General features: G+C 48.4%; 1 protein-coding gene across 1 annotated transcript; it reads left to right on the forward strand.

Annotated features, from left to right (window-relative positions):
- Positions 1-27: 27 nt before the first annotated feature.
- On the forward strand, positions 28-4,659 carry SHISA2 (shisa family member 2). The gene is made up of 2 exons (XM_024755307.1): positions 28-358; positions 3,328-4,659. The coding sequence occupies exons 1-2, from the start codon at positions 28-30 to the stop codon at positions 3,879-3,881; spliced, it is 885 nt and encodes a 294-aa protein (XP_024611075.1). The 3' UTR covers positions 3,882-4,659.
- Positions 4,660-10,514: the final 5,855 nt, after the last annotated feature.

The raw sequence follows: 10,514 nt of genomic DNA on the forward strand, positions 1-10,514 counted from the left end.
CGCGCCGCCCGCGCCCAGGGTGGTGCCATGTGGGGCGGACGCCGCCCGGCCGCCTCCTCCCGGGACGCCGCTTCGCTCCTGCGGCTGCTGCTGGCCGCGCTGCTGGCGGCAGGGGCGCGGGCCAGCGGCGAGTACTGCCACGGCTGGCTGGACGCACAGGGCGTCTGGCGCATCGGCTTCCAGTGCCCCGAGCGCTTCGACGGCGGCGACGCCACCATCTGCTGCGGCAGCTGCGCGCTGCGCTACTGCTGCTCCAGCGCCGAGGCGCGCCTGGACCAGGGCGGCTGCGACAACGACCGCCAGCAGGGCGCCGGCGAGCCCGGCCGCGCGGACAAAGACGGCCCCGACGGTTCGGCAGGTAGGCGGGCCGGGCGAGCAGAGAGGGGAGGAAGGGGCTCTGCCTCGCCGGCGGGACCCGGCAGCCTGGAGAGGGGGAGGGAATTCGGAGCCTGCCATTTCAGGAAAGGGGCTTGGAGCGGGAGGCGATGCCTGCGTCCTGGCGCAGCCTTTACCTTGTGTGGAACGGGACAGCGGTTCAGCGCCCTGGGCCTCAGTTTCCCCATCTGTCAGCTAAAGAGCGGCTTGGCTTGGGTTTTCCGGATAAAACCCTAACATCCAAAGCATGGCGGGCCGCAGCCAGCCAGCCCCACGTGCCTCCTGCCCAGGGGTCTCCGTGCCCCTTCCCGGGTCTCCTGTCACTATGGGTCTAAGTCCGAGGACGGGGTCATGTTTTGGCGGCGCCCCCTAGCGAGAGGGCTGGCGGGGGAACCTGAGGGCTCCTCGGAGGGAAGGCCGCTCCTTGGGTCTTCCCGAGGGTGATGGGCTCTACCAGCCCCCCGGGGAGAGTCTACCCCTCCCTAAGATGCACCTCCCCCGCCCTGGCCTCCTTACCACGTCGGACTCGGTAGGTGTGACATCAGAGCCGTGCCAGCCCTGCTCTTTGTGGCCTTGATTCTTTAACTGTATTTTTTCAGATTGCCCAAGTTAGAGTTGGAGAAACAAATGCGTGAAAGCATTTGATAGGTTCCACTGCCTCCGCTTGTCACTAGTCTCCCAGACCCCTCCCTCGAGGGCCTATCCCATAATGTGTTTGGGAGGGAGAATGTGGTCCGGGTGGAGGTGGAAGGGCACACATGGCCCGGAGGGGCGTCTCCGCCCCTTATGAGAAGGAGAGGACTGTTTATATTAATACTGTCCCCCCGCCCCAGCCCAGGGTTCCAGCCACCTGAGCCAGGGCCCCTCTGGTCCCTGTTCACAGAGCTGGCTGGAGCTGCTGAGAGGCAGCTCGCTTCCGTCCTTCCCTTTGCAGTCACGCATTTTATTAGCTACTCCTACTGGTCGGCTGCTGCCTTGACTCGGAAGAGGAGAAGGGAGGGGAATTCCAGAAGAGGTGCCGTGTTAAAAGGCAAGGGCAGCATAGCGGGGTGTGTGGCCTCCCGAATAAAGCCGGGTGGACGAGCCACGGGCACACTGCTTGACTGCCTTCTCTGTGTGTGCCAAGTTGGGCTTTTGCTGGCCTCCTAGAAGTTGGGATGACTGGACAAATCAGTAGGCAGCCGACTTCTCAAGACGCCATGGTTTGTGGGGATGCTTTCTAAATTCCACTTTTGAATCTTTTTTCCTAAAAATTCTGTACTTCTGCACTCAAGAAGGACAGCGCATGTCTAATGAAGCAGCGCCGAGGGCTTCCAGGAACACTGCCTTCTCTGCCCTGAGTTATTTACTCTTCCAATTAAAATCCTGGAAAGAGAACAGTGATTTCTCCCCCAAACTCATTATGTGGACTTACACTGCTTTGGGGGTGTTTTTTTGTTTTTTTTCTTTAACTGTTATTTGTTTACTTGATAACATATAAGGCTGGTATCCTTAATTTAGAAAATGAAGTCTTCAATCGTCAGCCTTTGGTTACATACTGGATAAAGTATGTTTTACTTATAAGGCATCATTTCTCCATGGCTCCGTGTGGTACTATGTTCTAGAAACACTGACTGCAGGAATATCGGTTCTGTCCAAGGAGCGTGATTAGAACGGCTGCTGCCCTAGCGGACAGAGGGCGTTGCGTGTCTGTGACTTCAGGCGAGGGAGAGCCGAGCGTCTCCCTGGACCACGTGCTGGCACTGCCCTTTGCCAAGACCAGCGGGACCAATCCCTGTCCTCGTGTGGCGTCTGATCGAATAGTCAAGGAGATGGGCAGGAACGTGTCAAAAGACATGGGTTCTTGGTCATCTGGGGTGGGATTCCACAGACCCCTCCCTCCTGATTCTCAGTCCCCATCAGCCAGTGTGTCCAGCTTCTGAAACCCAGTAGTGCTAGGCCCACGGCACCCCGAAGATCTTTTTAAGTAAAATAATTGAAAACTGGAGCTCGCTACTGATTTTAGTAAAGTGTTCATTTTTATCCTGACAGTTTTATTTTCTGGAATAAACCTCCCGTGTTAAGTAGGATGCCCATTGCTTTTTGCTCTGCGGGCTTTTCCCTGTGATTCTTCACGCGGAATCCAGTGTCCTAACTCCAGACCTGACAGCTCCGCCTCAGCCACGTGGTCCTGCCTGGGGCCTTGACTCACTGCGGGCTCTTCTTTCTGGAACAGATGTCAAGCCCTGTCCTCCTCGGTACCTTGTTTCATGCTGACCTGCTGCTTGGACAGCCTCCCCCCAGCCAGGCCCACATTCCAGGGACCAGCTTGTCAAGTGTGTGTGGAGGGCTTTTTTTTTTTTTTTTTTTAAACCCGTCTTTGACCTTCGTACCTTACAGACTCTTTTCGGAAATGGCTGTGACTAGGGTCTGTCCGAAATTTTTGATTTATGTGCCTATGAAACAAGAACCTGCGAAAAAAAGGTCAAAGAGGTTTACGAGAAATGTAAATAATTTTCTGGGGGGAGAAAAGACTTTGAAATAATTTCAACTCATTTCTGTGCAGACCCTACAAACTGTTAGGGTAGCCTGAAATGTGGGCAGTTCCGTTACTCGAGGGATTTTAGAAGAGTCTTAAACCGTTAAACTCATATTTTTGCTAAATTGGGTATTTGCCTCCATGAGCGTTGCAGTTGGTGAGTCTAGCTGTCAGTGTTAACAGCTTTGCTTTGGGGGCTGATCCCCGCTGCCTGTAGGCGGGCCTTCCTGTGCTCCCCCGCCCCCCCATCCCTAAGCACTTGATAAAGGACGGTGCTTCCTGTGTGCGGCCGATAAGCGCGCACACCAGCCCGGCCCAGGTTCCTGGCTTCTGGGTACTGGTGGTGTTCATTTATCCATCTCCACTGCCCATCCCCGATTTTTACTGCATCCCTACAGGAAGTCATCACAGTATGTCTCTCTCCTTCTCTTCAGTCCCCATCTATGTGCCCTTCCTTATCGTCGGGTCGGTGTTTGTCGCCTTCATCATCTTGGGGTCCCTGGTGGCCGCCTGCTGTTGCAGGTGCCTGCGGCCCAAGCAGGAGCCCCAGCAGAGCCGGGCCCCGGGGGGGCCCCGCATGGTGGAGACCATCCCCATGATCCCCAGCGCCAGCACCTCCCGAGGTTCCTCTTCCCGCCAGTCCAGCACGGCCGCCAGCTCCAGCTCCAGCGCCAACTCGGGGGCCCGGGGGCCCCCGACCAGGTCACAGACCAACTGTTGTTTGCCCGAGGGCACCATGAACAATGTATACGTCAACATGCCCACAAACTTCTCCGTGCTCAACTGTCAGCAGGCCACCCAGATTGTGCCCCACCAGGGGCAGTACCTGCATCCCCCCTTCGTGGGGTACACGGTGCAGCACGACTTGGTGCCTGTGACCCCGGTGCCGCCGTTCCTGGACGGGCTGCAGACGGGCTACAGGCAGATCCAGGCCCCCTTCCCTCACACTAACAGCGAACAGAAGATGTACCCAGCCGTGACTGTGTAACGCGAGGTGCGGCCGGGGTCCGGTACCAGACAGAGGAAGGCAGAAGCTGTGGGCTTGGGAAGGATTCTCAACGTGGAAGTCCCAGCGTGTCGCTGGTGTCTGTGACACAGTTCTGTTGGATGGCTTGCTTTGCCCCCAAACTGTATGAAAACATCTTTCTGCAAATTAGCGTTTCTGGACATGTTTCATCCCAGTGCATGATTGATTTATGATGGAGAAGAGCATCCCCTGGAGATGCCTGCGTGGTCGCCAGTGGTTGTGTGACACATGTGAGCCCTTAAGTGCCCTTGAGGTGTGGCTGTCAGAAGAATTTTGTAAGCCGATTGTTTTTATTATTTCGTTACTGTTACTTCTTTTTCATTTTTTATTGTATTGGTACAAGATCAGAATAGTTGTTCCCTCCCTTTTACCTGGGCCGGTTTCTAACAAGCATCCAAAGTTTTAGGGGGGATGCTAAGAGCACAATTCTTATAAAAGGAAACCAATCTGGACTCTGAGGTTAGTCCTTGATCTCAGTATTTCCCAGACACACCTTAATTCATTGTAAAAAGATATATATATATATTATTTTTGTGCTTTTTTGGGGTCTATTTTGTGCTTTTTTACCTTGTGTAGAGATCTTATTACAAAGTGATTTCCTACATTAAAAAGAGGCTGAAAGAAATTGTATAGTTACTTAAATTGTATAGTTACTTAACTGATGACATTTCAGAACTCTGGGATTATTTTAATCTTGAAGTAGAGTGATGGTGTAGTAATAAAACCATTCAGCCCCTTCTCGATTGTATCTTTTAAATTTCTGACTTTACATTGACATCTGAGAAGAGTAATAAAGTGTTTTCATATTGAAATCATAAACTATCACCTGCCCCTTCTCCAAATGACTCTTAATTTTGCTGTGTGGTGTGGCTTGGCGTTTCACTCTGTTTGGTGTTCAGACCTCCGTGTCCACATAGTCCTGAGTGCCGGTAATTACTGTTGTTATAAATGAACGTCAGCCTTTCTGCCTAGATCTGATAAAACATTTTCTTGTCTTCCCTAGAAAAGCTCAAAGAAACGCTCGCAGAGAGAGAGATACTTAATATCGCTCCTCAGCCAAAATCTGAGACTTGGGATGAAATTTAAACCGCAGATTCGATTTACTTCGCAAATCATAGGCTTTTTATACTGTCGTTATCAAAATGTCTTGTTTTTCAGGCAAGAGAGACTATCAAGTTGAGAAGAGCTTTTCCAAGAGATATTGCCTTTCTTCCCCACAAAGTTAGTTCTTGTTTTCCTCTCTCTTTTAGTCCTCAACAAGCGCTGTATTCATTACCAGTGTTCTGAATTATGAAATTCAAGTGAATTTATTTGTGTATTGTTCCCTTACAAGAAGGAAGTTGAAGTTAATTTCCAACTGCTAGCAAAACCAAGATTTGTAATTAAATGGTTGTAAGGTATGGTCTTTTACACATATTTATATCTGTATCTATGGTCATCTGTCTATGATCTGTCTACCTTTTCTATCACCTGTCTGTATCTCTGTCTATCTCATGACTGAAAAATGTAAAACCATTGTTGGCAATTGGTATCAACAAAGATACCCCATCAAATCTTCTAATAGCCAAAGGCAGGGGAAAATCATTTTACTTATTAATAAATGTTTTATGGCATGAATTCCTAGGGGAGTTGGGTTTTTTCATTTTCATTCTACTTGGTAATTTTTCAGATGGTCTGTTCAACCTGTTAATAGGGGGAAATTGCTAAAAATCATAAACATTGCCTTCTAGAACCAAGAGCCTACCTTTAAAAGTGATTGATATCTGTGAAGTCGATAGTATGTTCCGAGTCAGTGGGTATTTTACGTGCTCTATGGGAAACGTTGACAGCACAAAATAAACAGTTCTTTTGGGGTCATTATATTAGCAGGTTAACGTGTGTTCTGTACATTATCTTTGATGGAGGATTCCAGCTTATCTAAGGAAGTAAAGTGCTTAGGAATTTGGAGGTGAAAGGGGCCTTAGAGATCACCCAGCCTGGGATTGGCAAACTTTTTTTTTTTTCAGTGAAGAGCCAGAGGGTAAATATTTTAGCCTTTGCACGTTGTCTCTGAAACGATTCAGCTCTGCCGCTACAGCCCAGAAGCGGCCACAGAAGGTACATAAATGAGCCTGGCTGCGTTCCAATAAAACCTGACTGATGGACACTGAAATTTGAATTTCATATAATTTTCACATGTCGCAAAATATTCTACTTTTGATTTTTTTTTTTCCCAGCTATTTCAAAATGTAAAAACCATTCTAAGCTCTAGGGCTGTGCAAACCCAGTGTGCCAGATTTGGCCATCAGGCCGTGGTTCACCGGTCCCCAATCTAGTCCACTCTTACCTGGTGCTAGAGTCTCCCCTGCGACGTTCTCAGCAGCCTTTTCTAAACACAGGGATGGAGAGTGCTCGCTTCTCCATACAGGATTGTCTAAGTGTAACTTCTTTTCAGTATCGTGATTCAAGCAAAAGTGCACCTTAGTAAATGAAATGAGTTTTTCACTTAGTGAATGCTACTTGGTCTTTCCAAAACATGTAACATCCCTAGAAGCAACCTCAGATCTCTTCAGTTTTCATCAAAACTGGAGAAGTTAAGGTGACGAAGTAAGAACGTTCAAATACCTGGTTTCGGTATACCTTCCTTACTGTCAGGAAATCAGAGCCTGTAAGGTGTAACATGCACCCTGTAGAAATATCGTAAACTGTTGGAAAAACGAGAGGAGCGCGTACAGGTAGAAAATGGTTTGCTGTTGCACGTCTTCTGTATGGAAGCCTTCAGTGTCGGTTGGTTCACGATGGTTTGGGGGTGGGGGGCATTTCGTATCCCGTGTGTAGGAAAGTCAGACCCTTTGATTGCAAGAAAGTTCTTTGTGTCCACCTAAGAGCCCGGAAACTCGGCATCTCCTATCACTTCTGCTGCCGCTGGGAAAGTTAAAATTTAACAAGAATATCAACATCCGAAGTGGCGAGAAGACCATTAAGACAAATGAGTGCATTTTCCCGGCGTGTTTACTCGGCGATGCTCAGCTTCAAGCCAGCCTTCCTCTTCTGATTAGCGTCCTGGAGGAGAGACTGAGGACATATTCCATCTATTAAATTTACCTTGAGCTCGTTTTTTTTCAAGATTGCACCGTTTTATTCCATGAATTCTGTGACTTGGATTTTCTCCGTGTTTTGTTACAAGTTAGGATTTAAGTTTCCTCCAGAAGCATTTCCTGAGGAACCCACGAAGGTGGGAACGGGGTTGGCGAGGCAGATCGGGGCAGGTGTTCACGAAGGGACTGGACGCGGGGAGAAAAGTTTAAATGGCGCTACAGTTGGGGGTCAGAAGGTTTGAACACCGCGCTCTCTCCTTGGGTGGCCCCTACCTAGTAACAGCGATCACGCTCCGTCCCCCCTTTTTCTCTCCGAGGCTTTTTTGGTGTTTCCTGCAGATTCGCAGCAGTCTTTTGCTTACATAACATCTTCCCAGCCCACACGCCCTCGGCTGTTCATGAACGTGGCGTAAGCTAATACACAGCTGCTTGCTTTTAGTTGCGTAAGCTTCCTAAGCGCCTAAAAGGAACACGTTTGGTTCTCTTTAATGGACTTTTAACATTGTGACTCTCCAGGAACGTAGCCTGGCCCTCCTCTAGCCTGTCAGAACTGCGGCACTAACATGAGTCCTGGGTGTTTGATCCCACTGTCCGTCTACTCCCAGCCTGTGCCTGGGGTCAGGGGGGCAGACCTGGGAAGAGGGGTTTTGCAGACCCAGAAACCAGACCGACCCTGTCAGTCATCAGGACAGAAAGCAAGCATCCCGGGCACCTGCCCGCCCTGCTGGACTTGCTGAGTTGCTGCCCGGTGAACCAGGTGTTTCCTGCAGACACACAGCAGTCTTTTGCTTACATAGCATTTTTTGGGGAACTTTTAATTTTATACTGGAGTATAGTTGATTAACAATGTTGTGATAGTTTCAGATGTACAGCAAAGTGATTCAGTTATACGTATACATGGATCTATTCTTTTTCAAATTCCTTTCCCATTTAGGTTGTTACATAATATTCAGCAGAGGTCCCTGTGCTCTACAGTAGGTCCCTGTAGAACCATCTCCACTTTAAATGTAGCAGCATGTACCTGTCAATCCCAAACTCCCTAACTGTCCTCGCCTCTGCCACTAACACCCGTAACCTTAAGTTCCTTCTCTAAGTCTGGAAGTCTGTATACCACCCTGAACGCGCCCGATCTCATCTGATCTCGAGAGCTAAGCAAGGTTGGGCCTGATTAGCGCTTGGATAGGAGCTTTTAAAATGTGATCACTTCCCTGTTTCGCTTATGTCCTCTGCCCCTTGAACAGGAGCAAAATCACAGTGCCCGAGGAAGCTGCATCAACTTGAGTGGAGGCATCTCCAGACCCAGAGCGGGTGGCAGCAGGACCTTTAACAACCCAGGGAAGGGTGCGGACGCCCTGGGACCTGCCTGCCCAGAGAAGGGCCTGGGAGCCCGGAAGTGGGTCGGAACCTGGCCGCTGGGGAGGGCACGCCCTTTGGGCTCCACTTTTCAGAGCCCTTGCATTTTTAGAGGAGCAGCCTGAATATTGCAAGGAGGGAATGGATCGTGCATGCGAATGAGAACCCCACTCATCATCAACCTTAATCCTCCTTTTCTTCCCCTTCGCAGATGGTAGAGCCCAGAGGACAGCTCCATCCTTCCGCCCTCTCTCTTTTTTAAGAGCCAGAGAGGAGCTATTTTCATCAGCCCGTTCATTCCAAAATACTTGTATAGAAAATTTCTTTGACTTCTGAAATTTTTTTCTTAATTCAAAACTCGGACGTTATCGTGATTCAAGTGCCTTGAAGGGGGTAAGTGAAAGACGACAGAGTTAACCCCCTTTCCTGCAAATCATGGCAATACACTGGGCAAATACGTGGTCTGCAGTGGTCTGCATTTGCTTTCCTTTAGCCTCTGTTCCTCTGGATAGAATCATTTATCAGTGAAAAACGGAAAAATAAAACCCTAGAAAAACAGTCCCTGCTGTCTAAAATGTTAGGTATTTTTGAATCTTAACTATAACCCACAGCACCACGACAGAATCACTTTGAGATAAAATTCCAAAGTCTTACGTAAGGCGTTGGCTGTGATGGTCATTTTACTTTTCACAGTTGAATGTCTTCAACAGTTATACCCCAAAATTGAAGGACATAGATTCAAATCAAGAACAAGAAATACAGAATTCGTGTTTAAAAAAAAAAACTTTTAAACGAGAGAGGATAAAAAGGGGTAAAAACTTTATGATGGCAGCCTTCAGATCGATTTTAAGCATAAAACCGGCATCTTAATTTCAACCATCTTGAAGTGCAGGTAGGTCTTTCCATTTAGAAAAATCATGGGTTACACAAGACATTATTTACTCAGTAGACATAACAGCCATAGAAGACTGATTGCCATCTGTAACATGTATATAAGACTGCCACATGTGTGTACACATACGTGTCCAGAAGGTGCCCAGGGAAATTTGAAACAGGAATGATTATTACATGAGGCTCTCATCCATGACTCCACTCTCAGCCCTTGACTGGTATTTTGAAACTGGAGTTTGTTTGCAGTGCTCAGCTTTCCCTGTCGCAGATGTAACTGGTTCTGTCTAACCCCGCTGGAGATGGATGGGCCCAGGTTCGAACCCATCGCTACCACCGGTGGTGTGGCCTTGGAGGAGGGCTCTCCAGGCTCGGAACCTCGGTGTGAATTCTGTAAAAGGGGATTAACACCCACCTCCTAGGGATGGTGTGGGGACATAGGACGTAGCATCGCACAGAGCTGGTGGCATCCAATAGGTTTTTATGATACACATATAACGTCAGATATTTTTAACCTGCTCAACATAGAGAAATATAAAATTTATATTGACAAAATATGTCAAATATATATGTGCATATATACATAGCTCCTTATAAGAGAACTAGTTTAGGAGAGTTCCCTTATTTTTGTTTCCACAACTAACGATTTTTACCTAGGTTAGTCTACATTTCTTGTGTCTTGGGGTCGCCGAGCAGACTTGTACGGAACCGGCTTTCTCCGACCCTGGAGACGGTCCCGCTCTTTGTGCCCTGAGAGCCTCCCTTATTTCTGTGCCACTGTTGCTTCGTGAAATCCCAGGCTCTCTCTCCTCCCGTGTCTCTTCTAGGCTTGGCGGTTCCTACCAGGCCTTCCTACTCTGCCACTTGCTATCGCTCTGAAGCAGTCAGCCTTCAGTCCGGAAGCTGGACTGAAAGATTTTATTTTAATTTTCTACTGAATTATACCCTCCACACTGCAGAGCGCATGCATCTTAAATGTACATCACAGTGAAGCATCCCCCAGATCAAGAGATAGAAAAAATCCACTTGATAGCGCCCTTGGAAGAAGAGTGCTCTGTCACCATAGATTAGCTTTGCCTCGTGTTGAACTTCGTATGAATGGAATCACAGAGTATGTATACTCTTTTGTGTCTCGATGTTATGACCCATGTTGAATGGGGCTGTATTTTTCTTTTTAACTGCCGTGTAGTACTCAACCCTAGAAATACACTAATTTTTTGTCGACTCTACTATTTTTTTTTTTTTTTTTTGCGGTACGCAGGCCTCTCACTGTTGT

The sequence above is a fragment of the Neophocaena asiaeorientalis genome, unplaced genomic scaffold, assembly GCF_003031525.2.
Source record: "Neophocaena asiaeorientalis asiaeorientalis breed wild unplaced genomic scaffold, Neophocaena_asiaeorientalis_V1.1 scaffold59, whole genome shotgun sequence".
NCBI lineage: Eukaryota > Metazoa > Chordata > Mammalia > Artiodactyla > Phocoenidae > Neophocaena > Neophocaena asiaeorientalis.

Coding starts and splice junctions, on each gene's coding strand:
- SHISA2 (XM_024755307.1), top strand. CDS start 28: ATGTGGGGCGGACGCCGCCCGGCCGCCTCCTCCCGGGACGCCGCTTCG. Junction 359..3,327: donor CGGCCCCGACGGTTCGGCAG/GTAGGCGGGCCG, acceptor CCTTCTCTTCAG/TCCCCATCTATGTGCCCTTC.